Below are 27,793 nucleotides of genomic sequence, written 5' to 3' on the forward strand. Positions count from 1 at the left end.
AGAGAAAATGGAATTGAGCCACAATCTTAGCATTTCCCACTGAAACTTGAAAAGAATCTGCAGTGTTCATTTTAGTCAAAATAACTTAATTTAGGAAAGAAAGAGCCCACTTCTTTTTCTTTATAAAATCCTGATTTTATTGCTTCCTGAATGTTTTTCTCCTTAAAGGAGAAATACAAACCATATGTTACAGGGGCCTCAGTTTGACAGCTTAATTTAGGTCATGCTGGGATTCAGATTTTTCTGGTCATGCCAGGAAGGCTAGTGGGATGGGTCTGACAAGGGCCTGTTGGCAGCGAGGACTAAGAAAGCCCCTTTGGAATGATCTCATTCCAAGGAAGGAAGGCTTGGTTTGAGGCAATGTGCCAGGTTTGAGGGTCAAGTGTGCTTTTAATACAGTACAGTGTCAGTCAGTTATTGCCCTGACCCAAGTTGAGAAATGGTAGTGATTAGTACGCTAAAAGTTTGTTTCATTAAAATCTCTGTAAGGCATTGCAGCAGATATTAGTGGTGCCCCAATCCATATGCTTATTGTGAACACCTATGACTTCCTACCAGAGCACTATTTTTTTGGAGCAAAGGAAGCAAGCTCAGGCCAGGAGCTGGGCAAGCTGGAAATGCCAGAAAGTAATATCCCTGGAGGCAGCCCTCAGTCAATGACAGCTGGAAATTTGGTGAGGAAGCAGCCCTTAGCACATGGTGTGGGGCTCCCTCATCCCTCAGGATGGGATAATTCTGAGGTGTGTTCTCCACTGTCTGCACGAGTCCTCCAGAGGGCTTGGGCTTCAGGGATGGCTGGCTTGATAGCACACCCTCTATTAGCTTTCTTCCCATCACTTACTTTTCTTACTCCCTTTTCACTGTTCCTGGGATTGCCTCCCAAATGCTAAACTGCTTGCACTTAAATATTTGTTTCAGAGGCTGTTTCTGAGGTGTGGAAACTCCATATTAAATAGGCATTGAGCATACAGGGCAGCACGAGTTTAAAGTAAAGCAAAACTGAATTCAAATTCCTTCTCATCAGTGATAATGAACAACTTAACTTCTCTAAGATGGTTTCCTTTATAAAATGGGAATAATAAATGACCTCATCAGGTCAGGTTATAAAAAAATATTTAAGAATGCATGTGAAGTATTGTGCACTATGGCTTGTACATAGTAAGTACTTTAATAAACATTGACTATTGTCAATAATCTACACTAATAAAAGAGAAACATGGTAATTAGCGTACGACCGCTACCCATCCCATTGGCTAATCAGCATATCCTTATGCAAATTAACTGTCAGCCAAGATGGCGGCCGGCAGCCATGCACTCAAGCGAACAGGGAGGCTTGCTTGCTCCAGTGATGGCGAACTCCAACATTCCCTGCCTGACTTGCCGGCCTCTCAGCTGCAACTCTAAGCAACTATGTTGCAAATATAGAAGCTAAATAAAACTCTAGAAACCGGCTTTCAGTCAGCTGGGCTTCAGCCAGCAGGACCGCAACATTGTATCAAATACAGAAGGTAAAGGCCAGAAACCTGCTTTCAGCAGCGGGGCCTCAGAGCTAAAGCTGGCCCAGAATAGAAAAAAAAAAAAAGAAAAAAAGGAGCAGTTGGGAGCTTCAGTCACCCGCCAGCCTGAAAACAGCCCTCAGCCCCTCACCCAGACTGGCCAGGCACCCCAGTGGGGACCCCCACCCTGATCCAGGACACCCTTCAGGGCAAACCAGCCGACCCCCACCCGTGCACCAGGCCTCTATCCTATATAGTAAAAGGGTAATATGCCTCCCAGCACCAGGATCAGCGGAGCAGCAAGGCTCCCAGCACCGGGATCAGCATGACAGGGGGCAGCGCCCAAACCCCCTGATCGCCCTGCGGCTCTGCGAGTGACAGGGGGCGGGGCCACAACCTCCCTATCTGCCCTGCTCTGTTCGTGACAGGGGAAGGCACCCCAACCCCCTGATCAGCCCTGCTCTGTGCCTGATGGGGGGAAGCTCACCAATCCCCTGATTGCCCTGCGGCTCTGTGTTTGACAGGGTGCGGTGCCCCAACACCCCCCCCCCCCCCCCAACGGGCCCTGCTCTGTGTGTGATGGGGTAGAGCCATAACCTCCCCATCAGCCCTGCCCTGAGTGTGACAGGGGGGAATGTCCCAACCCCCTGATCCGCCCTGCTGTGTGTGTGACAGGGGACTGTGCCCCAACTCCCCTATTGGCCCTACTCTGTTATTTACAGGGGGGAGCTCCTCAACCCCCTGATGGGCCCTGCTCTGTGCGTGACAGGGGGGAGCTCCCCAAGCCCCTGATCCGCCCTGCTCTGTGTGTGACAGGGGGCGGTGCCCCAACTCCCCTATTGGCCCTACTCTGTGAGTGACAGGGGGGAGCTCCTCAACCCCCTGATCGGCCCTTCTCTGTGTGTGACAGGGTACAGAGCCCCAACCCCCTGATCGGCCCTGCTCTGTGCGTGACAGGGGGCGGTGCCCCAACCCCCCTATTGGCCCTACTCTGTAAGTGACAGGGGGGAGCTCCTCAACCCCCCTGATGGGCCCTGCTCTGTGCATGACAGGGGGCAGCGCCCCAACCCCCTGATCGGCCCTGCTCTGTGCATGACAGGGGGTGGCGCCGCAACTTCCCTATCGACCCTGCCTTGAGTGTGACAGGGGGCGGTGCCCCAACCCCCTAATCGGCCCTACCCTGAGCGTGACTGAGGGTGGCATCGCAACCTCCCAATCCGCCCTGCTCTGTGCATGACGGGGCAGTGCCCCAACTCCCCAATCGGCCCTGCTCTGAGCCTGACCAGGGGCTGCACCTAGGGATTGGGCCTGCCCTCTGCCACCCGGGAGCAGGCCTAATCCAGCAGGTCATTATCTCCCGAGGGGTCCCAGACTGCAAGAGGGCACAGGACGGGCTGAGGGACCCCCTCTCCCCCCCGAGTGCACAAATTTTTGTGCACTGGGCCTCTAGTATTTATAATATTGTTAATACAGCATAGTGCAGGTTGAGGGCAAGACTATTTTCCAACCTTGGGATGACTGCTGAAGGAGGTTTGGAAGATGTGCTGTAGAGACTGGGTGTCTAAATGAGCACATGGGGCTTAGCAATATCAATGACTTAGAGCAGTGGTTCCCAACCTTTCTTTGGCCATGCACCACCTAAGCATCTCTAAAATCCTGATTCACCCCCTGTGACATATAATTCTTATTATTCAAAAAGTGAACAACTATTCATGTGGAGGAAGCCTAAAAGGCCATTAACTTGGTCTAAACAAGCTTCCAAAGAACATGGCATGCATGAAAGAGAAAAATAAAAGGACAATTGAAGTTCTGAGGAAGAAATCATTAATTGCTAAAGAATAATAATAATATGAAGTGATATAAAACATAGCAAATTTCAAAAGATATAATAGAGAACTGAAATGCATAAATATGCCACAATTTATATTTCTATACTGTATATGGGGCCCCTAGAACCATAAGAAATGCAAAAAAATCACTGTTAATAACTCATTCTTAAGTTGCTCCCCTTAAAAATCAAATTGCCTCCCTGTGGGGCATGTGCCCCAATTGGGAACCCCTGACTTAGAGGAAACACTGCCCCAGAAACATTACTTTTATTAAGTTTATGAACTTAATTTGCTGTTTAAGGGCCTTTCAAATTGGGGTTGTTCCCTTTGCTCCCTTTCACTCCCCACTCCCAAGCAAGATCCTATTTAATTTTTTAAAAATATATATTTTTATTGATTTCAGAGATGAAGGGAGAGGGAGCAATAGAAACATCAATGATGAGAGAGAATAACTGATCAGCTGCCTACTGCATGCCCCTACCGGGGATCGATCCCACAACCTGCAACCCAGGCTTGTGCCCTTACCGGTAATCGAACTGTGACCTCCTGGTTTGTAGGTCAATGCTCAACCACTGAGCCATGCTGGCTGGGCCATATTTACATGTTTGGTCATAAGGAAAGAGAAACTGAGGCAGGTTAAAGGATTTCATTCATTCTCTCATCCTGATTAATTACACTGCCAGGTTCACCTGCAGTGTGTCAGCCCTTTCAAACAGCCGAAAGCCCCAGGGTGGGAATGACGGGCCACTTTGGCTAAGATGGCAGACAGAGGGAGGATTAGTTGTTGCCATTGCCCTTGCAGGAGGATCAGGTTGACCGTGGTTATAGAATAAGTTTCAGCTCTTTTTATTGTTTTACTCTAGCTCAAAATCAAGGGCCTCTGGTGATATCCCCGTTACCATCTTCTTTTATTTATTTGGACACTAATTTCTCCCCAATTCAGTAGAGAGTTATGTATTTTAAAAAGTAAGCTAACATGCTTTTTATTCAAAAATAACTTTTAAGAGGGGATAGTATTACAGTTAGAAGGGATCCAGCAACCTTGGTACACCTGGGTGTAAGAACAATAACCACAAGGCCTGCTAATCTCATCTGTTTCTTGGGGAAAAGAAAAACCTTTCTGTGACCTTGTCAGCCAGTCTCTTCAACTCATGCAGGAGGTATTCCCAAGAGGGTCCCATTTCATCTGTATGTGGTGTCAGAAATCTGTTGACATTGACTAAGACTGATCTCTGGGCATTTGCATTGCAGTGATTTAAGTTCATGTCTTGTCTTAGTGTTAAACTGTGAGCTCCTTGAGGGCAGAATCCAGATATGATTTATTTTTATGTGCTCAGAAGCCAGCATAGCTCCTGCCTAGGGTTTCCAAGTTTAGGGGGGTGGGGGTGGGGAATAAAAATATTATTTGTTTATCAAAATTAACCAGTGTCCTGTATTTTACCTGGCAATCCTATCCCTGGCATATAGCTCACCTCAGTAAATATTGGTGAGTGAGTGAATGAATGAATCATACTAACAAATGGAGAATTAAACTGGTAAAAACATGAATTGACCATGTAAAAGACACTCATCTAAATTATGCCTACCAATCTTACAACAGCAAAACTGTCTCTGGTTAACATTCTACTTTGAAAGTCTGACAGTCTGGTTTTGATTTGAGATGCATTTTCTATCCATGCTTCCTCAGCCCCTGTTACTTAGTATCCATGTGGGAAGAATACTAATCTTCTGTTAATGTGTTTTTGTCCCAATAATTTTATGTCTTAATTCCACACACTTCAGATTTCATGTTGGCCTAATTGTTTATTAGTGTGTACCAGTAGTACAAGAAAATGGTCATCGGATGGTGTGTGAGGTTCAGCTATTCTGAAGCACAATCCCCTCCAAAATTGTGCTTTTACTCCAGCCGAACCCTTGGGTTTTGAGTAAAGTCAACCACCTTGATTAAACCATCAGGACCAATTCTGTTTGGAAAAAATATATATCTGAGGTTAGTCCATTTAATAATTCTTCTTAAGAAAGATTACATAAACTCTCCCAGTGAATTCTGCTGCAGCTCCCACCCTCATCACCTTCTCTCTCTCTCAACCCTTGACTGTTTGCCCCTCCTCCTCCACTCCTACCCACTGGAGACACCTGAACGGGAGTTGGCATCATCTGGAGGCGTGATCGGCAAACTGCGGCTCGAGAGCCACATGTGGCTCTTTGGCCCCTTGAGTGTGGCTCTTCCTAAGCCTTAGGAGTACCCTAATTAAGTTAATAACAATGTACCTACCTATGTAGTTTAAGTTTAAAAAATTTGGCTCTCAAAAGAAATTTCAATCATTGTACTGTTGATATTTGGCTCTGTTGACTAATGAGTTTGCCAACCACTGAGAGGACTTGTAAGACACAGATGCCTGGGCCCCGCCTCTCAATTACTGATTGGGGAGGTTCAGGATGTAGCCTGGGAAATTGCATTTCTAACAGGTTCTCAGGTGATGCTGGTCTTGGCAACATTCTGTCACTGTCCTATTCCATTCTTCCCTTTCCCTTGCCCTTCTCTTTTAGATCCTTATCTCTTGTTCTTCGTAATATATCTCTGTTCCCAGATCAGTATAGTGCAGTAACCTCAGTATGCCTTGGCCTACTAGATTTATTTTCCTCGTATTCTTTCCTCTCCTGTTGGTAAAAGCTTACTTACACTTCCTGTTCAATGTAGTTCAGCATTCGGCTGACGTGTGATGCAGAGATCTCGCCGTCCACTTCAGCAATATATGTGTAGAGAAACTGGAAGGTGCTGAAAGGGATCCGGGCAGGTCCAGAATCATGGTCACATGATAAAACTTCACATGCTATCTGGAGAGTTTTGGAAATGGTCTATAAAGCCATAAGATTAAATAAGGAGAGAGTCACTATTCCAGCATAGATTCCTCAGATCAGTTTAGATACAAGAAAGAAAACAAAAATTTTGCTCTTATAAAATGAAGTGGGAATGATATAATATTCTGGCAAGTTTGAATTTTTTACACTCAAATGCTATTTAATTCAATCAAAAAATCTTGGTCTACTGGGTATCTTTATTTTTTTAGAGAGAGATAGAAACATCAATGATGAGAGAGAATCATTGATTGGCTGTCTCCTGCACACCCCCCAATGGGGATCAAGCCACCCGGGCATGTGCCCTGCCTAAGAATCAACCATGACCTCCTGGCTCATAGGTCGACACTTAGCCACTGAGCCATCAGGCCTGGGTATCTTTTTTTATTTTCCTTTTCTTTCTTTGTTGGAGGGATACTCTCAAGGAATTAAGTTTATAAACGGCTGAATATTTAAAAAATATTTATTATCTTAATACTTTAAAATATTTATTATTTTAATCAGAACTTTATTCAAGAATTTGATTTGCATTCTACAAAATTAAAATGGTTTTTTATTATTATTATTGTTCTCCAAGCTTCTCTTCAAGGGGATGAGGTCATTATCAGAGAGATACTTTGAGCAAATGCCACAGGAAGAGAGAACGGGGTAGAAGAGTAATGCCCCAGGGAGATAAGAGTCCCAGATCAGGAAAAGTGGCACTGAACATCACAATAAAACTAGCTCTTCTACTAAAACACATGGATCCATATAATCAGAACCACCCAGCACTTTATATGACATAACACTAACCTGGTAATTGCTGGGAAAAATTAGTAGATGATGAATGTCAGACATTTTAATGGAAGGGTTGAAACTTAAACATTAAAGGATCATGTTCAGAACTAAGGTTTTACTTTTTTAATTTATTTAATTTATTTTTTTAATATATAATTTTTATTGATTTCAGAGAGGAAGGGAGGGAGGGAGATAGAAACATCAATGATGAGAGAGAATCATTGATTTGGCAGCCTCCTACATGCCCCCTACTGGGGATCAAGCCCACAACCCCGGGCATGTGCCCTTCACCAGAATCGAACCTGGGACCCTTAAGTCTGCAGGCTAATGCTCTATCCACTGAGCTACACCAGCTATGGCTTACTTTGTCTTTAAGTACACCTACCCTTTGAATAGATTTCACAAGCAAGAGAGTTGTGAAATGATGGGATAAAGGAAAGAAATGATTCAAAGAAAAGATTGCTTAGCTCTGAGTTAGCAAAGACAGGTCAGCATGTTTATCTTGGTGGTTTACTAAAACAGATGATGTGTAGAGTCTTCTTACATACTCTCCTACGGATCAGGGAAAAGTTACTCCCAAGCAGTGAAACTGGGTGAAAGAAGCAGCAGCTGCTATAACTTTCCAAATGGTTGGCCAGCATTGTTCTTCATTGTTCTGCAGCTTCTGTTTGCTGTTCTGCTGCCTTCCTCTCCCTGAGTTATTATGAATGTCTAGATGGTGTTTCTTTAACTGTGGTGTGTGTTACCCAGGGATGTAAGTTTGTCTGTCGGGAGGTATATGAAGATGCTAAATAAACTTGGCCCATTTTCCTAGAGTGACAGTTTTACCTGATGCCACGTAATTTAAACATTATTTGCATTAATTAATTATAATTGATCTATTATTAATTTTTTTTTACATTTTACGAACATGGCTATTTTATGAAATAAAATTTTCAACATATGTGGGTTTTAAAATGATATACTGCATGATGTAAAAGAAATCTTATGTTTCCAGCAAGCCACTTTCATTTCTTCCCTGCCCTTGGGAGTCCTCATCTAGAAATCGCTATGAAGCACTGAGTGAGGCTAGGCATCACCACAAAGGCGATTGGGAGGCCAGGCATGCAAGGAAGCTGGGTGAGAGGCTGTCAGTGAGAATGGAGATCATGCATGTAGGTGAGGTCAGCATGATAATGGTTTTGGGTAGATTTGCAGGCATTAATGCACTGAACTTTATAATTTCCATCCACAGCTCATTCTCTCTGCTTCTTTTTAAGAAAAAAAAGAAAAGAAAAACAAAAAAACAAACAAAAACCACCCTACTCCTGTGCTGCCTTTGTCCTGTTGTTCTCTTCCTATAATCTCATCCAAATTGAGGTATTGTTATGAGATGAATTGTGTCTACCCAAAGCTCATATGTTAAAGCCCCAACTCATATTTGGAGACAAGGTCTTTAAAGAGAGAATTAAGTTAAAATGAAGTTATTATAGTGGCCCTAATTCCATAGATCTTGTGTCCATATAAGAGGAGGAAGGAAGGGGGGAGGGAGAGAAAGAGAGAGAGAGAGAGAATACATGCATGCACACAGGAACAAACACATGCAGAAAGAGGGAGACATTGGCTATTTACAAGCCAAATGAGACTGTTGATCTCAGATTTCCAGCCTCCAGAACTGAAAGAACATAAATTTCTGTGGTCTAAGCCACCAGCCTGTGGTTCTTTGCTATGGCAGCCCCAGCAAACTACTATAGATGTTTTCTACCCCAAAATCTTTTACTGGTCATTCAAAGAACCTTCAAATTCTACTGCCCTCGTAAGATTTTAAAATATTTTAAAAGATTTAATATCTGGATGAATAGAGAAAGAGCTCTCTGGACTGGAGCTTTTTGGTAAACTTAAATAAATCTAAAGTCAACAGCAATTTGCATTCCGATGCACAGATCTTTTTGGTCAGACGGGGCTCCACTTCATAGAGATAGCCTTTCAGCCGCTTATGAGCCTCATTTCCAAATTTAGAGGTGAAAGTCTCAGAAAGTGAATTTTTTGCTAATAAAATATGTCATTCCTTCCAGGAGCACAATTACACAACCTCTCCTTTTATAAAATTGGTCTCAGTGGAACAGGAGGTGGTGTAGGCTATTCTAGGAGAAGCGGGTGCTGAAAGGGAAGAGGAACACAGGTCTTCATGGAGCATTTTCAATCATGTGTGTAGACTCAGAAAGCACTCGACTGAAGTTCCTGCTACCTAAAATCGCTGCCACTAAACTTTTCTGTAAGGAGGAAACTGGATTTTGTAAGTGGCACAGAGATCACGGCTGGCTGGCGAGTTGGCAAAGAAAGGAGGGATTTCTGGGCTTGCCTCTAAGGGTAAATGGATTAACTAGAATGCAAGCCCTCCTCTAGCTGGCGACACCCTGACCACTCCCACACTTACGTTCCTAGCAATAGTCTAACACAGTGGTTCTCAACCTGTGGGTCGAGACCCCTTTGGGGGGTCGAACGACCCTTTCACGGGGGTCGCCTAAGACCATCGGAAAACACATATGTAATTATATATTGTTTTTGTGATTAATCACTATGCTTTAATTATGTTCAATTTGTAACAATGAAATTGGGGGTCACCACAACATGAGGAACAGTATTAAAGGGTCACAGCGTTAGGAAGGTTGGGAACCACTGGTCTAACATGAAACAAATGGGTATAACAGTATTGGTTCCTGGATTCACACAGTGCCCTTTACTTATGGACTAGACCTTCAGGCTGACCTCTGGATGTCCTTTGACATAGAAATGATGAGGGGGCAAAGTCATCTACCCCAGGACCTCCCAGAATTGGAGAGTCTCCAGAGCGAGGCCTGAGTGTGTTTCAGAGGAAGCAGGGAAGAGGGAATGGAGATGTGAGGATCTCATGGAACATCTAATCTAACGTCATCACTTGGCAGGGAGGTAGAAAGATACAATTCACTTTATGGTTTCCCCTCCCCAATTTGGGAGGCAGCCATATCAAAGTCAACCTAGTAGCTGCACAGTGAGCTGAGCCGAGGGAGGGTTGGAATTTGGCTTTCCAGGGTCACTCTTGGTTACTGTGAGGTATATGGCCAAGAAGAGGACACAGACATCTCACGAAGTGGTGAGGGGCTGTGAAACAGACCAGCAAAGTCAGGGAGCAGGTGAGGGCAATCCGGAAGAGACTCCAGGAGGCCCTGAGCACCAGCGAGAATGTAGATGAGCCAGCGGGGACTGCTGTGCAGTGAGAGAGGTGGACCAAAGACTTACATTGCAGACAGCTAGCGACCACAAAGATGAGTATTCCAGGCAGATCAGAGGTGCCAGAGAGGACCAAGGATTGTGGGAAGCCTTTCAGCTGGGTGTTCTAAAGTCCTAGAGTTACCCCTTTCCTAATATACTCAACTGCTATCTTTTTTTTTTTTTTTACAGTCAATTGATTATTTAATACTTTTTTCCCAATTACTGTTGACATTCCATATTATATTAATTCAGGTGTACAGCATAGTGGTTAGACATTTATATAACTTATGGAGTGATCCCCCTGATAAGTCTAGTACCCCCTGACACCCTACATAGTTATTACAATGTTATTGACTATGTTCCTATGCTGTGCTTTGTTTACATCCCCGGGACTATTTAGTAACTTCCAATTCACTGTCATCTTAAAGGGAGGAGCAGTGAGGAGAAGCCCGAGGGACTGGGCAATTCATCTGAAAGCTGTTGCAGTTATTGCATCAGACGAAAATTCCAGAATTGGATTGATTCTACTTATTTTCTTACTTCACCCTTTGTGGGTGGTATAGATCAGGCAAGTTGGAATTACCTAAATAATTCCCCCCACCCCCGAACATCTCTGAATGTGCTATGAATAAATCCGTGGCCCTGTGAGACTTTGATAAAACTGTCAATGTTTGTATTTTCCCGCTGTGATTTCCCCCAATCCTCGGGGCTGTTTCCACAGCAGTGTGATGGTGCTGAGTGGCAACTCCCTTGCCCAGCTCACCTGCCCCTGGTGCATTTCCTCGGCTCCCTGGAAGAGAGTATTTACTCATTATATAATGTTGCCATAAAGAACAACCAAGACAAACCACAGATGGCCCCTCCTCTCCTCTCCTCTCCTCTCCTCTCCTCTCCTCTCCTCCTCTCCTCTCCTCTCCTCACCTCAAAGAAATGGTTAGGAGGCAAGTTGAGGGGGAAATCCATAGGAAAAGGTGGGCTACAATATTTCTGGTACTTTTTCCCAGAAACAAAAACGTCACATATGCATTTCAAGCATATTGGAGGAGAAAGGGTAAAATCGTGCCTAGATACACTGAATGATTCAAAGTACCTTTCATACCATTTGGTTTTGGTGTAGGCAACACTTCTCTCATTAACTTTTTAAAAATATATATATATTTTATCGATTTTTTTCAGAGAGGCAGGGAGAGGGATAGAGAGTTAGAAACATCAATGAGAGAGAAACACCCCCTGCTGGTGATGTGCCCGCAACCAAGGTACATGCCTTGGACTGGAATCAAACCTGGGACCCTTGAGCCCACAGGCTGACGCTCCATCTACGGAGCCAAACCGGTTAGGGCTCTCTCATTAACTTTTAAACTTGTATGTAATTCAGGGATTTTTAAAAACCATGTTTCTGATTAATCTTCATTTAAGTTATAACAGTGTTTAACAAGAGTGAGTCACGTATAAGATGACACCTAAAGCTTTCAAATATATATATATATATATATATATGTATTTAATTATATATATATATGAACTGGTTGCAGTATCTTCTTTAAAACAGGAAAATGGCTTTTCCAATTGTAAACCAAGTGAAATTTGGAGAAGGCATACATTTGTATGAGCATATTGCACCCATGATGATATCATGACTATAAGTATAGACACAGCCTCATTTTTCCTTTCCTGCTCTCTTATCTCTGATTTTTTACCCAATGATGCTTATCAAATAGTTCTATATAAAGTTGCACCTCTTTTTAAAAGTCTCTCGTGTATATCTTCTAGGTGACTGGAACCCAAGTGTAAGCAAACCTGATTCCCCAGCTGGGTCTTGGCTATCTCTAGGAATATGAATGGAGGGAGTAAAGTGGTGATGGAAATAAATCCAAGTGCAAGGATTGAAATTCATAAATAATCCAAAAGCCACATTCAGTCAACCTCTCCCGAGAGACTGGTGACAATTTTCCTCTCAACCCCTGTTTCTGGCTGATGAGCCAGCAAGTGACTAGTTCGGACAGGAGAGGGAGTGGACAAGAGGCGGCATGCTCATCACTAGACTGTGTGCACAGATGTACTGCCTGTTCAGGCCCAAAAGAGAGGCTTTCCCTTAAGGACAAAAAAAGCATTAAAGCTAACTTACAACACCAAGAGAGCTGCAAGCGAGGGCTAAAAACTTCAGCCACTCAATCTCCTCCGTGAAGCGGCCCACATTCATCACACTATTAAACAGCTCTGTTGGGAGACTCAGCACCTTCCACATTTGGGCCAGCTCTTCGACATGGACAATCAGTCTGCCACCAACCTGCAGGGAGGAGACAGATGCAAGGTAGAGCATGAGGGACAGGATGAGAGCATGCCCTGAGAAATAGCTAGCCAGCAAAGGCTCTGTGTCCTCCCAGCACCCGGTAAAAGATGGGGGTGTCAGGGCATAAAAGGGACTCTGATTGGCAGTTATCCTTACAAGGGTAGAGAAATATTCAGCCAATGATGAACATGCTAAGGTAAATCCAATCATTTTAAATTCAGATGTCAGACTTATGAGAAAAGTGTACATTTATATTATATTTTAATTTTTTCTGATGCTTTTATTATCTATTTCATCCCTAGGCTGTCCCTAGAAGACAGATAGGGCAGCCTGAAATGAAACCAAGGGGCAGAAGACTGTTTGAGACCCAAATTCGTGGTGAAACTGGAACTAGGTGGTAAGTCTCTTGCTGCTAGACTTCATTCAGTTCTTTGCACCAGACTTCACGTGCACCCCTCCCCTTTCCTAGGAATAACATTGGCACTGGGTGGTTAAGAGGAAAAAGGAAAAATGGCCAGTGTTGGCCAACAATGCGATAAGGGTAGAGACACCCTAGTGAAGTGTCACTACACGCCTTCGCAGGCCCATGCTAAGCTAAGTCAGTCCCGAGTCACCCCAAACTGTTCTGTCCTGGATCCTACAGCAGGGTCTAAGGTGCTAACCCATACTGCCTCATCCATTCAGCAGACAGCTCCCAGGGTAATGCGGCAGAGAGGAGAGCTAGGGCTATCCTAAAAGTTAGTCTGTGGCCACACCTGGGACACCTGGGAACTACAGTATGCCCCTCTCCAACCTGTGATGGTCCTCATCTTATGATCTTGGTCAGTAAGGGAGACACTGTTAAGGTGTGTGGACCTGCACTTTCTGGAGAGAAGGGATTAGCACTGCACAGAGCCCCGGGACATCCCGCCAGCTTCAGGGAAGCCTGGGATGACCTCACTGACAACTCAGCTTACTGCCCATTTCAACATCATTCCTATTTCCCTCGAGGAAGGTTACTTTCAGTGCACGGTTTAGTGAACTTCGGGATGCTGCTGAGTGGCCAGCTGACCTGGCAGGGGGACAGTGGGCTTCTATCCAAACCCGCCCAGCCTCGACATTGTCCCCACACCTCCGCTGGATGCTGCAGTGTGACCCTTACCCTCGCATGCAGGATCTTCAACAGCTCAGGTGTAAGCTCTGCCCAGTTAGACGAAGGGACTGGCTCAGACCGCTCTCTCACTGAAGGAATCTCTCCGCGGCACATAGCCCCAAAATAACTACAAGAAAAATGTTTTTTCATTGACAGCACATATGCAGGAAATTCTTGCTTGTGATGAATTAGATCTGTATTTTGTCTTGGAAATACTTTGTGGAGTTTTATGCTCTAAAATGCTGCAGATTTGTAAGCCACATAAAACCATGTGCTAAGAGCTTTCCGGTGTCTGAACAGAGAATGTGCTCGTAGGTCATGCTCTCCTTTTTCACTGCAGTGAACTACAAACTGACTCTTCATGGATAGCTAAAAAGTTTATAGCACACAGTACAGTACGGGAGCAAGCAGGCTATAACAGTGGAGTGTTTTCTTACATAAATGTCAGGGACAATACCAAGGAATGTCATCTTTCTTGCTATAAAACAGCAGCACAAGAATAAAATGGGATTCTAAACCGTTGTATAGTATAAAACAATGTCTGCCTGTGATGCCTAAGAGAAATTAGTTTTCTGACACGTAGAGGTCATTCATAACATGTAGAATGGAGAACTAAACAGGCCTCATTTCTAGCAAAGCAACCGCATTTCTGTCTCTTTTTATGAGCACCACTGGCTTATTTTCCTCCCATTCGTAAAAGCGTCGTGGCGGCCCAACCCAAGAGCATGAGTGCACTGGCTCAGCGCCTCTGGAAGGCTCCTCTTAGATTCTGTTGTGTGCCTTCTCCAGGTGTCCACACCTCTCTCCCACCACCTGCTCAATTCACCCACTCAACCTCACCTCCCTTCCCCAACCCACCAGCTCCACTCGGCAGCTACTAGCTAGCTTCTAGGAGGCCCTGGCACAGTGAAAATAGCCGGAAAATGGCCTGGGAGGTCTGGTTAGCTCCCCACTCCTGCCTCAAGTCCCAGTTCCCCCGTTTCAAGGAGGCACTTTGTCTAAAAAGCAACTTCAAAGCCGAGAGGCTTTCTGTGTGAATCTGCTTCAGGCCGGGCCGGCAGCCATGGCTGTGTAAGCTTCTTCCCTTGAGCAGCCTCTGGGGCACCTGCCTGACGGAGGGCACCTGCGTTTGAGGCACATTTTCAGCCAGGCCAGGTGCTCTCCAGCCCTTATCACTGTTTTTACCTAATTTCTCCAGAATGTGATGTGTACTGTGTGGATATGTCAGTTCAAAGAAGCACGAAAGAGAATGACATTTTCCCCAATGACAAAATGCAAAAGGTTACTGGTTGGGGCGAGAGTTTTAACAGCAACGGAGGAAGCTGTCTCGTGAAAGGAGTGGACCGGCTTGGACTAGTCCCACGCTATCTACCGGAGTGGGCTGATGGCAGCCCTACCCTAGGTGCACTGCTGCCACCTAGTGGTGAGGCCGGGGAGCGAGGCCCTGATTTACACCTGCTTAGCTGCCCAAGCTCCCAGATGCTCCATTCCCCGCCCCCCCACCTCGCCCCCACGCTTGGCACAGGGGTTGGGGTGCAGAGTCCGGATAGAGTGTGAGTATGCTGATGTGATGTGATAGTCTAACATGTTCATTGCCCCAGAACACTTTGCCTATTGCCCTAACTCCCTATTGTTCAGTCTGGTTCGCTTAAGGGCATCTCATCTTCAGACCCAGTTTGATGGATTTATGTGTGGATTTCAAAGCACCAAAGCAATGTAAGAGCTGAACGTCACATAGATTACGCTAACCAGTCCCAACTCCCAGGCTGCAGCCATGACAACCGCCTCACAGTTTTCCAAGACCCTCCCTCCACCCAACCCCACCCCCAGCTCCACCTCCAATGGGAATGGGTGGCGGAAGGTGAGAAAGGGGCACCTACTCCGCAGCCCACTGGATGAGATCCGGTGGCTGGGTCCGGATCGCGGCCTTGGTAAATTGCTTCAGCAATTCCGGCAGCTCCGGCGGAATGCATATTTGCTTATCGGTCTGAGGCATTGATTGGTTGACCTATTGGCAGACAAAAATAAATAAATAAAATGGTCATCTCTGAATCACAAAATGACAGGAATCCTGGACAGGAGGGCACCCAGCCTGTTGGACACTCTCAATACTGGGGAGTTCACCCACACGACATACTAGTACATTCTATAGTTACACAACTCCGAGACGAGAACGTGGTTTACTAACCCTACTATTTGTTGTTGTAAATAATTCTGTCCTTTAACATAAAGACACACACAGAATACTTACTCATTTAAAAACTAGAGCTCAACAAGGAGTTACCAAAATGATGTTAACCCAAAATATTGGATGTCTCCTTCCAGAATTTATTCCATGTAAATAGTATATATTTATATAAACAAAAATGGGGTCATGCAAAACAACTTATTTACTCCACAGCATTTCGTGAACATCTTTCATATCATGCAACTCTTACTGGCCAAGTAAGAGTGTAGCAAAATTTACTCTGTAGATCCTCTATTATTTGACATTAAGTTATTTCCAAATAAAAATAATCATTAAGCAGGCATTTGATGAACATCTCTCTCTACATCTGTATGTACTTATTTATCCTAATTGTAAAAAAAGAAAAGAAAAAAGAAAACATGTACATTTTACTCAAAAAGTTCCAAGACAAATTGAAACAAAATATGAAAATCCATACATGGTATAAAGCTCTATGCACAAACAACAGTTTAAAAGATTTTGTTTGCTTTTTAGTAGAGAAAGAGTCTAGGGATTCTGAAAAGCCCCTCCTCAAAGAACCCCTAGATGTTAGACACATCCCAGCAAACTGTGCCTTCCAAATTACCTTGTTATGTTGCAGGAAAGCAGGGGAAATTAAGTGCCAAGTAAAGTGAATAAAGCAGAAATCAGGATGACAAATGACAAAACTAGGGGCAAGTGTAGATGCCAGAAACTTGAAACTTTCAGACAAATGGCCAAGTAAGTTGGGCATAAACCAGGTCTTGGGCCTATGTAATGTAAACAGCTGAACTGAAGGATTCTCTTTTCACTGATCCCCTCCCCACCCTGAGACCCTCCAAGGTTCACACACCCTTAGTGTGAAAGGGTGGGATTGAAAGTGTCTGCTTACTGGCAGGGGAAGTGACATAGAAATATGTTCCCATTGTTGCTTTTTGTTGGGGGCGAGATAGTCTCCCATGAGTTTGTAGTCACAAACTGGGTCTAAGTTTTAAATTTATCCCATCTACCAGCCTGGTTGGAAAATCCAAAGACAAAAAACTAAAATGGTCTCAGGTTGGTGGTACTCCATTCTATTTTACTTTATGTTCTTTTATTTGGAGGAAGCAGAGTATAAAGACATTTTAGACTTTGTAAAAAGTCAAGTATGCAAGTATGCAGAGTAAAATTTCAAGGATAATTACTAAAAATGTAATATCACCACCAAATTAGTAAAGAAGAGATAGGAATTAAGAACAACAACAGCAAAACAACTCGATCAATAGAAAAGAAGAAAGGAGAGAGAAAAGCATAGAAAAAAATGGATAAATAACATGACAGAAAAGAATCCATATACTAGTACACCAGTAATTACGATAAAAAGAAACAATGATAAATGTCCCGGTTAAAATTCAGAAATTATGAGTGTATTTTTTTTTTAAAATCCTCACCCGAAGATATTTTCTTATTGATTTTCAGAGAGAGTGGGAGAGGGAAAAACAGAGAGAAATACCGATGTGAGAGAAACACATTGATTGGTTGCCTACTGCATGCACCTGAACCAGGGGAGGAGCCTGCAACCAAGGTACGTGCCCTTGACCAGAATTGAACCTGGAACCCTTCTGTCCACAGGCTGATGCTCGATCCACTGAGCCAAAGCGGCTAGGGCTATCAGAGTGGATTTTTAGTAACTTCAACTATAGGCACATATGAAATGACATAAGGACACAGGAAGACTGAAGGTAAAAGGATATATGATTAAATAGGCAAATAATAACCAAAAGAAAGTTGATGTAGGCATGTTAATACCAGACAAAAGAAACGTTAAGGCAAAATGCATTCTTAGGAATAAAGAGGGCCACTGCATAGTGGGGAAAACTTCATTGATTGGAAAGATAGCAGAGATCAACATGAGCATGCTGCAGACATCACCGTGGCTGACTCTCACGATGCTGGCTGGAAAGGCGATACATTGCTTAGGTTACATACCTATGTCATAATATTATAATAAAGAACAACAAGTAATAAGCCCAGATTCAGAATGGCTGTTATCCTGTGTCAGGGAAGGAGAGGGATGTCATCAGGAGGATGAAATAGGGGTCCCGACACTATTAGCAATGTTCTATAGTTTAAGCTCAATGGTGGCTGCCTACATGTTCGCTTCATTATTTTTATGCCTCTTTTTACATGATGCATTGGATTTTGTGTTGTGAAATATTTCATAATTTAAAAAGTTACTAATACAAGTTGGTTGTCTCTGATAACTTTTCAATCCATTTTATCTGCCAAAGGACACACTCTTATTTTGTTCATATTGTCTGCATATACTGTGGAACCTCGGTTCTCAAACTTAATTCATTCCTGAAGGCTGTTCAAGAAATAATTTGTTTGAAAACCTTATTTCCTCCCAACTAAGAAAGTATATATGCTTTCATCATCGTTATTATCATCATTATCATCATCATCATCACTTCTAATAAAACATAATTGATTTTGTTCACTCTAAAAGTTGTGCCTTGGTTTATATTTGTGTTTAATCTTAACTTTTGATGTAAAATATCCAAAATCTGATTCTTAATGGATTTCATAATTATAATACTTATAGAAATAATGTTTCCTTCTAAAAACAAAAAAAAAAAGGGAAATAATTTAATTGGTTTAATAAAGGGGACTTAGGCCTTTAATATCTTACGGAAAACATTTTTCAAAATGTTTTAACTATACTTGAGTATAAATAATATTTATATTTTGTGGAAAGGCTAGCATTTCAATTATTAAATTGAATTATAATATTTCCAAAGTTCCCCCTTATCAAATGCTTACTTTTTCAAAAATTTAATGATTTAAAATAACTTAAGGAAATGAACCTTATTTCCTTGAATATTGATTTGTTGTAGTCAAAAAGGCCTATGTTTCCTTAAGTACTTTAATATGGTATTTATTTTCCCACCATAAAGTATAATTTAAATCTAAATATTAATAATTTTTAACTATTGAATTATTGTTGAATACTTTTTAGAGATTCACAAGACATATACAGGAATTAAAAAATAAAGTTAAGTCATTTATTAGGCAATATAGTGAAGATTATTTCAAATTTGGATTTGTTTGCCTTGATAATTTTTTTTGTCTGCCTAAATATCTTATTTTCGTTGAAAAGGTATCACATGAAAAAATAATGGTGCCAGGTAAATTATGCCAGAGCCTTAATAAAAAATACCTATGTTCTACAGAGTCTCTGAAGATAGTAACTCTTAAAGTTTTTGTCATCAGCACCCCTTTACATTCCTAAGTTATTGAGGACCTTAGAGAACTTTTGTTAATGTGAGTTATATCTATCAATATTTATCATTTTAGAAATTTAAAAATATTTAAAATAAAAGGAAATTCTTTACTTGTTAACATAAGTAATGTAATTTTATGAAAAATGCAATAGTGTCCAGAAACAAAACTCCTTAATGAGAACCGAGACACTGTTTTACATTTTCACAAATCTTTTAATGTCTGGTTTAGTAGAAGGCGGATAGATTCTCATATCTGCTTTGCATTCAATCTGATATGATATCACACATCATGTAGCTTTTGGGAAACTCCATTGTACATTCTTAAGAAAAAAGAGAGTGAGAAAGACATATAATATCTTAGCATTATTACAAAAATAGTTTTAACTTCATAGATTCCTACCCACCCAAAGCTCAAGGATCCGCAGAAGTCCCTGAAACTACACTTTGGAAACCACTGTTTTATGAAACTGTTTATAACAGTATATACAACTACAATAATAGTTTACATCAGATTGGGTTTGGCTTCAAGAAGCTAATTAAAAAGTCACATAATTAAGAACTAAAGCCAATTAGAAAACTATGGTACATCTACAGAATGGAATACTACGCTGCTATAAAAAAGGAATTCTTACCATTTGCAGCAGCATGGGTAGAACTGGAGAGCATTATGCTAAGTGAAATAAGCCAGGCAGTGAAAGAAAAATACCACATGATCTCACTCATTTATGGATAATAAAGAACATTATAACCTGATGAACAAAAAGATAGATACAGAGGCAGGGAAGCATGAAACAGACTGTCAAATTATAGCGGGGAGGCTGAGGAGTGATGGGGGGAGGGGGTAAGAGATCAACCGAAGGACTTATATGCATGCATATAAGCATAACCAATGGACACAAGACACTGCGGGGGTGGTCGGGGGAAGGTCAGTGGGGAAAAAAAGGAGACATACGTACTACTATTTATAATACTTTAAACAATAAAATAAAATTTTAAAAAAAGAACTAAAGCCAAAATGACTCTTACAATTATAGAATCAGCATTTACCAACCTGCCTGGGAAATTAGCACGTTTGGGACTAAGTGAAGTAAAGGAAATATAAGTGCCACTCTGGAATGATACTATTAGAAGATGCATTGATGACACTCTCTACACGGCTAATCAATCACAGCATTTCCTTGCAGAGAAGTGAACCCGCAGATGTCAGTAACATTGTGCAGGTTAACAGCACTAGTTAGAATCCTTAGAGAGGAATGCTTAGAAGAATGTTTTGCCAAAAAATAGTTTTGCTAATAATACCATTTTGCCAAAAATTACCAAAATAAACTACTCAGGATGAAGTATTTGGAGTACTTTATGTACTTTAAAACAAAATTTTCTGGATTAATACAGCGGTTTCTGTGCTGACAGGAAAGCTGCGATGGCAGGAAGGTGGGAATGTTTTTACTTGATGTCTGTTCTCCATGTTCTGAATACCTAGGAGGCAACTAAGACATTGTTTAGCTCACAGAGAGTTCTCATCTCTATGTTCGCCTGTAGACGTAAATTCCACATTAGAGGATGTTACTAGTACAATCCAGGCTGCTATTGGTTCTGTCGGTCTGTTTTCAGCTTTATGTGAAGAAACAGTCTGATGTTTCCTACCACGGTACTAGCAAAATAAAAGGTTTTCTGGAGGTTAGAAGCTAAGAGAGGAATTGGGAAAAAAAAGTCAATGATCCCTATTTCAGAGCTGGCGAGGAGAATTTATTGTTTTCAGAAAATTGGCTCACTTGACATTTTTGAGCACAGGACTGAATTTAATCACAATTTCAAGGAATGTGTGAAAATATAATAAAGTATACCAACCATGCTCATGAGTTCAAAGGAATGTGAGGTTACAATTACTTCCATGGGGAGTTCAACTGACATTCTAACTTCAAGTCTAAACAAGTCTAATAGCAAAACATCTGTTAAGTGTCACATTATTTGGAAATACATGATATGAAAAAATTTAAGTACACTAGAATCCATTCACATTATCAGAAGAATTTCAATGAAAGAAGAAATTACATGATCCAAATTCTGGTAAATAGTGAAAAAGGAGTTTCTGCCAATTGGAGAAAAATTAATAAATACCCTTCTATCCTTTGCAAAGATCCATCTGTGAGGCCACCTTCCTCACTGATGATGACTAAAAGAATAGAAGACAATAGCATTAAAATGTTTGGTTTTCAGCTTTATGTGAAGAAACTGCATATAGTCATCTCAACATAAATCAGTATAAAGCAAACTCATGATAAGAAAGCAAGCTTGATTTCTCCTTCAAAAAATTTCCGGGGGGGGGGGGGGAGATTTATTTAAACCTAATGTGTAATATCTTCACTCTTACTCTATATTTTACTTTTTATTATAATCCTATATAGTAAAAGGCTAATATGCAAATAGACCGAACAGCAGAACAACTGGAGCAACCGAACAACTGGTGGCTATGATGTGCGCTGACCACCAAGGGGTGTGCGTGGAGCATGGCGGGCGTCGGCCACAGTGGGATGGTAGAGCAGGTGAGTGGTGGTGCCAGACCAAGGCGAGGTGTTAGTCACTGCCATGGGGCGAGCCTCTGGTGGTCACTGAAAATTCTTTGCTCCCGCGCACCGAGGTCCTGCCCAGCGCTTGCATCTGCTGCCAGCGTCAGCCCCGTTCGCACCTGCTGCTGGCACCAGAGCCGCCACTTGCACCCACTGCCTGTGCCCGGTGCCAGCCCCGATCGCTCAGTGCCAGTGCCATCAGTAGGTGTGAGCGGCAGCTGCAAGCCCCAATCGCCCCTCAGGGCTTCTCTACCTGCCCCTGCTCCTGAGGGACAATTGGAGCCAGCAGCTGCCACTGGCACCCATTGCCAGCACCAGCCCCGCTTGCACCCACAGCCGGCGTCAGAGCCGCTGTTTGCACCCACTGCCAGTGCCCAGCACTGGTCCCAGTTGCTCAGTGCTATCAGTGGGTGGGAGCAGCAGCCGCCAGCCTTGATCCTGAGGGGGGGTCAGGACAGCAGCAACCACTTTCACCCGCTGCTAGCACCAGCCCCAATCCCTTGGTGGTGGTGGGAGTGGGGCTGCCAGCAGACAGCGGAACAGAGGCCACGGTGGGAGGGACCAGGTGGAGGTTCGGAGGATGGGCCGAGACCCGCTCCTGTGCCTACCACAGCCTCACAGCCCACAGTTCCTTTCAAGGTGCATGAATCTGTGCACTGGGCCCCTAGTCCTATATAATAATATGTACCATATACCACTAATACCCTATAGTTTACTCTGGTGTGCTTTACAAATATTTTCTCTGTGTGCCATGACATGAAGAAGTTGGGGGACGTTTTGCTGGTACAGTGCAGTGCCAAGTACTTCTGTTGAAAAACAGTTTTGTTTCAACCTTTTAAGATTATGTGTTATACAAGAGATTCTTGTGGTTATTGAAATCAATTTCCAGTAAAATCTGAGATTTATATAATTTAAAAGGAATATTCATTAGAAAGTGAACTATAAAAAAACTTGTTGTTAAGGGAACAATTAACTTCTAATTTAAATTACTCAACTAAGATATTGATTAGAAGCCAGGAAGAAAGTTCGAGACAAATTAGCAAAGCAGATGAACTTCTTTCTGATTACAGAGAAATTTTGATTGCAGAGCTCATAGAATGTCACACCGGCCAAAGACACCTGGTACTTTCTAAAGGAAATGGAAGCCAAGAGGAAGAAGTAAGAACATCTAGCTAAGAAAGAAATAACATGTAGCTAACCACTAACTCTCTTACTGAGGCAGCATGATAAAGCAATGTATTAGTTTATAAATAGGAGCTGGGATTTCTTCAGGAGAATTGATGTTACTTGCGGAATTGGTGTGGGGGGCGCGTCTTTAAAATTTCTGATACCTATAAAACACCAAAGCATAAACAAATTTTAAGATGGTCATATGATTCTAAGATGGAGATAAACTGAGTGAGTTTGAAAGAATCAGAAAAGCAGGCTTATATTGAGTGAGGCTTCACTTAAATGGCAATCATATTTGGATGCAGGTTATTCTTTAGACCTCATTCTGTTTTTTAATTTATAAAACAGTAACACAATAGTAATATTTACAATACCATCCAGCGTAACAAACTCCAACTTCACATCACCTTTACTCTCCAGCTCCTCCACTCCTGCTTTGGCGTGATCTCTGCCATTCCCCAACAACACAATTCTATTTCTTTAAATTTTACTTTTTAATCCTTGACCGAGGATATATTTTTATTGATTTTAGAGAGAGAGGAAGGGAGAGAGAAACATCGATGCGAAGGGACTTAATTTGGCTTACAATATAGTTCAATACCTTCAATTTACAAATGAGAGAACTGATGTACAGATAAGTGAGGTGTTTGGTGCAAGCTAACAGCTATGTTAGAGCTGAATGAATTAAGAACTCAGGTCTACCTCATTGCTCTTTCCTCACTATGACATACTGCCCTTCTCTGAATAAAGCAATGACACATCTTCATTTCTTCTCTTATCAAAATGAAGCTCTGACTTTCCAGCTCTCCATAATTTGTCTTATTCATATTATCTTGCCTCTCCAAGTTTATTTCACAGAAGTCTGGATGTTTTTCTATCTTGAGTCAATCCATGATCCAGCAAACCCAGCATTTGGATGCCAACAAAATTGTTAAGAGCAGTCCTACCTGACCTTGTTACTTTTTTTTTTTTTTTTTTTTTTTTTTTGAGTATAGCTTTCGGCTCTGTTATTTAGAAAATTTCCCAAAATCGCTTGTATATCATGCTAGTACCATCTCTTGGAAGTTATGAGTTCCACATTTATTATTTAACAAGTGAACCTCTTTCGATTTATCATAACTTTGGCATGCTTGTATTTCAATGCTTTCATTATGTTTGCATCATGGTCCACAAGTCCCAGGCTACCATTTATAGTCTGCCATATTAACTGTGTTCCCTACAGCTGTGTAGCCTGTCCTTTGGCTTGGAAATCTGATACACAAATCTGGGGTGACCATAACCTTGTCTTTCCTAAGTATATGAAAGTCTTCATTTTCAGAGTGAAGTGTCAGAATACTCCCACATCATTTTCACCCATTTACTTGTCCTTCTTTCTTCTGATTTCGTTATAGCTTGTCTAATGATCCAGGGACTCGAAGTACAAAAGGGCTCTGAGGGGAGAATGCACCATAGTTTTCAATATAAGATCAGGGCTATGTTTTTGTCCTATTTCTATTACCATTCCTGATGATGCTCAACATTGACTTGTCTTTTTCCAATAGACCCTGTAGGGAGGATTAGGCTCTAGTTGAGAAGCACTCTTGACTATAAGGCAGGACTTGGACTCATTATAGATTCTGGGAAAATATTAATCTAACAAAACTCATGTGTAGTGAGTTTAGTGCTGAATACTAGAATATAGAAATACACGAGTCACACATCCTGCCCTCAGAGAGCTCATAGGCTACTGGAAGAGCCTGATAGGAAAATCAATGATTAAAACAGGGTTTGATAAATGTCAACAAATCTGCACTAGATGTTGGTGACTAGAAATTTCTAGATGAGGAATTTAACCCCTTTGAAGGTAGGAGAAGAAAGTTGAAAAATACTTTCCAAAGGGTTATGATATTTGAACAGAGACTTGGGGAAGCCTGGTTTGTCCATTGCTGTATTCCCAGCCCTCAGAACAGTGCCAGGTACAGAGCAGCTACTCAATAAGCATCTGCTTACTGATGAGAGCAAGGAGGGAGTTTTTTGTGGCTATGACCACTTACACAAAGGTGTGGAGGTGTAAGAGAACATGGTGAATTCAGGGAACTATGAGTAAATGTGGTGGGCTAGAGTGGACAAAGGGAGAGTGGTTGGGCCTAAGGCTGAATATAAGTTCTTAGGAGATTGTCTCTTTATATATATATATATATATTTTATTGATTTTTTACAGAGAGGAAGGGAGAGGGAGAGGGATACAGAGTTAGAAACATCGATGAGAGAGAAACATTGATTGAGCTGCCTCTTGCACGCCCCCTACTGGGGATGTACCCGCAACCCAGGTACATGCCCTTGACCAGAATCGAACCTGGACCCTTCAGTCCACAGGCTGACGCTCTATCCACTGAGCCAAACTGGTTAGGGCTCTTTTTTTTTTGAGTAATCCATCTCAAGGATTGTGGTTGCTTCTTGCATCTCTGTATGCTTTAGATCTCTTTATGTCTTATCAATCACCCGTTACTCCAGTGGTTCTCAACCTTCCTAATGCCACGACCCTTTAATACAGTTCCTCATGTTGTGGTGACCCCCAAACATAAAATTATTTTCGTTGCTACTTCATAACTGTAATTTTGCTACTGTTATGAATCGTAATGTAAACATCTGATATGCAGGATGTATTTTCACTGTTACCAATTGAACATAATTAAAGCATAGTGATTAATCACAAAAACAATATGTAATTATATATGTGTTTTCCGATGGTCTTAGGCGACCCCTGTGAAAGGGTCGTTTGACCCCCAAAGGGGTTGCGACCCATAGGTTGGCGACCCACAAGTTGAGAACCGCTGCATTACTCCAATCCCATTATAGTTAAAAATTCTTTATATTGTACTTCATTTGTTAGACTTGTTATATGATTTCTTTCTTTTCACTGGAATCTGAAATATGCGTTGATTGACAGCTGTGTAGATGGGCTAAAGGGAGTGGACTGAAGCTTCAGGCAGGGAATCTGGTTAGGATAATATGGCAGCGCTTTTGGCAATAACTCTTGAGCATCATTGCCTTGAAAATCAGATACAATGGGAAGGGATAGGAGAGACAGGAGCTACGGGATTTGGTAACCACTGAGGGAGGAGGATGAGGAGAGAGAATAATTTAGGATGACTCCCCACTTTCCAATTTTGGGTGACTGGGTAGATGGTGGCATCACAGTAGAAATGGAGCACATTGAAGGAGGGGCAGGTCAAATTCTTTCATGCTGCCATATACTCTCAGTTCTATGTGCTTTTGAGCCACAGAGACTTAGAATCATAGGCTCCTTAGGTTGGAGAGGCCCCAAAGCCCAACCTTTATGCCTTTGAGTAATATGGATCGTTTGTTCCCATCAGATCAAAGAAGTGGAGAAAGGTCCATTTCACCTTACCATTCCATGATTGCATTGTTTTTGTAACGTTCTTCTCCATTCTTAAAGTTGTCAGTATGGTAGGCCCTCCTCAATGATCCATTCTAGTTCGCTTACCCCCAGCTCTTTAAAATTAAACAGATTTCCCTTTTTAAAAACTCATATCCTTCCCAAATGTGGAATTGTGGCCAACACATACATTCTCAGTGCTGAAGAAAATAGATCTTATCCTATATGGAATATAGATGGTTCTGGAGTCTCTCATTTTGTTTTATTGGTGTGGACTAAGCAGGGCTTCAGTTATATAAATGAGGTCTCCAGTTACTTGAATGATAGGCTCCAGACACCACAACCCCAGAGGCGGTTTCTATGAACAGCTCTTGGAACCCAAGACCAGGCAAAACTTGTTTGAGTTTGGAATGGGAGATGATGGGTTTTGGACACATGGTTACCTTTGCTTGGAATGTACTCCCCACCTTTCCACCTCCCTGAGCTGTTAGTTTCAATATATCTTCTAAGAGCATCCCTTAACTACCCAACTCTCATTGCCAGCACTTAGCTCTAATTTTACACTATTTGCATGATTATTTGATTAACACCTGTCTCTCCCAATGGACTGTAATAAGGGCAGGAACGATCAGTTTCTGTTCACTATAGAATTTCCACTACCTAGCCTGGTGACTGGAATACAGTCAGTGCTCAATAAATATTAGGAAAATGAATCAGTGATAGCCATTTATAAAGTGCTAGTCAAGCTCACTGGTCTTCATGACTACCTCTCCCTAGGTATTCTTATATCCATGTTACAGAAGAAAAATAAGAGGTTTGGTTAGTCAGTAGGGTCGGGGGCTCTGATCCCAGATTATGTTGTGTTTCCAAATCACTATCCTATGTGTAAAAAATCATAAAATAGTAGTTCTTGGTACAAAAACATATGATGGACAGAGGGCAATAATCACCCATGGTCATATTCTCTTAAAGATCAGAGTCCCTTCCTCTTGCTCTGTAGACAGAATTCAGGCGGGCCCATGGGCAGGACTCTTCCCTCCGACCCACGCAACCGTCGGGGAGCTCGCCAAGGCCCGCTCCCCCCACTTCCCTTTCGGGGTTGCTACCTGAGGTTCGCTCCCAAACAAGCTGTCAGGCACCAGGCTGGGAGCGTGGGGAGAGATTCAGGGCCTGGCACCCTTGGAGAGGGAAAGCAGCAGAACTTGGGTGGGGAAGGACCCTTCCGGGCCTCGGCTTGGAGAGAAAGGAGAGGTGGAGCAAGACGGGGCTTTGTTAGCGAGCAGCCTTCGCCTGGCAACCCTGACGCCGGTTATGCTGCCTTGGCAACCGCGGCGGAGGGGCGGGGCGTACGTCACAGACCTCCCGCCCCGCCTAACCGTCTGGCTCCGCCCCCTGGGTCCAACCACCTGCAATGCAGAGTCGGGCTTCCCAAAGTCCTGCCAGGACGGGGTTGGGAGGCTGAAAACAGCTTCGGGGTGTGTGTGTGTGTGTGTGTGTGTGTGTGTGTGTGGTGCTTGCTGTGGGAGGACCAGCTGTCCTGGCGGTTTAAGGACGGGGCCAGGGCGTTAAGAAACCTGGGGGAATGTGTGTCAAC

At 42.6% G+C, this 27,793-nt stretch overlaps 1 protein-coding gene across 2 annotated transcripts; it reads right to left on the reverse strand.

Annotated features, from left to right (window-relative positions):
- Positions 1–4,349: 4,349 nt before the first annotated feature.
- Positions 4,350–27,433, reverse strand: ROPN1 (rhophilin associated tail protein 1). 2 transcript variants are annotated; one of them, XM_070403581.1, is made up of 7 exons: positions 27,306–27,433; positions 15,495–15,622; positions 13,624–13,741; positions 12,318–12,479; positions 10,956–10,982; positions 6,009–6,184; positions 4,350–5,289 (listed from the first exon to the last, which is right to left on the reverse strand). In XM_070403581.1, exons 2-7 carry the CDS (start codon positions 15,608–15,610, stop codon positions 5,223–5,225), a joined length of 666 nt encoding a protein of 221 aa, XP_070259682.1. In that variant the 5' UTR covers positions 15,611–15,622; positions 27,306–27,433; the 3' UTR covers positions 4,350–5,222. The 2 variants fall into 2 exon arrangements, with proteins under 2 accessions (XP_070259682.1, XP_070259683.1); XM_070403582.1 differs by lacking the exon at positions 10,956–10,982 and having other exon boundaries at positions 4,353–5,289.
- Positions 27,434–27,793: the final 360 nt, after the last annotated feature.

Source organism: Myotis yumanensis, unplaced genomic scaffold (assembly GCF_028538775.1).
Source record: "Myotis yumanensis isolate MYYU_CA2020_CCGP unplaced genomic scaffold, mMyoYum1.0.hap1 SCAF_2, whole genome shotgun sequence".
NCBI lineage: Eukaryota > Metazoa > Chordata > Mammalia > Chiroptera > Vespertilionidae > Myotis > Myotis yumanensis.

Coding starts and splice junctions, on each gene's coding strand:
- ROPN1 (XM_070403581.1), bottom strand. CDS start 15,610: ATGCCTCAGACCGATAAGCAAATATGCATTCCGCCGGAGCTGCCGGAA. Junction 12,480..13,623: donor TGAAGATCCTGCATGCGAGG/GTAAGGGTCACA, acceptor TCCTCCCTGCAG/GTTGGTGGCAGACTGATTGT. Junction 10,983..12,317: donor CTTGCAGCTCTCTTGGTGTT/GTAAGTTAGCTT, acceptor ACTCTCTTCCAG/GGAGCCGAGGAAATGCACCA.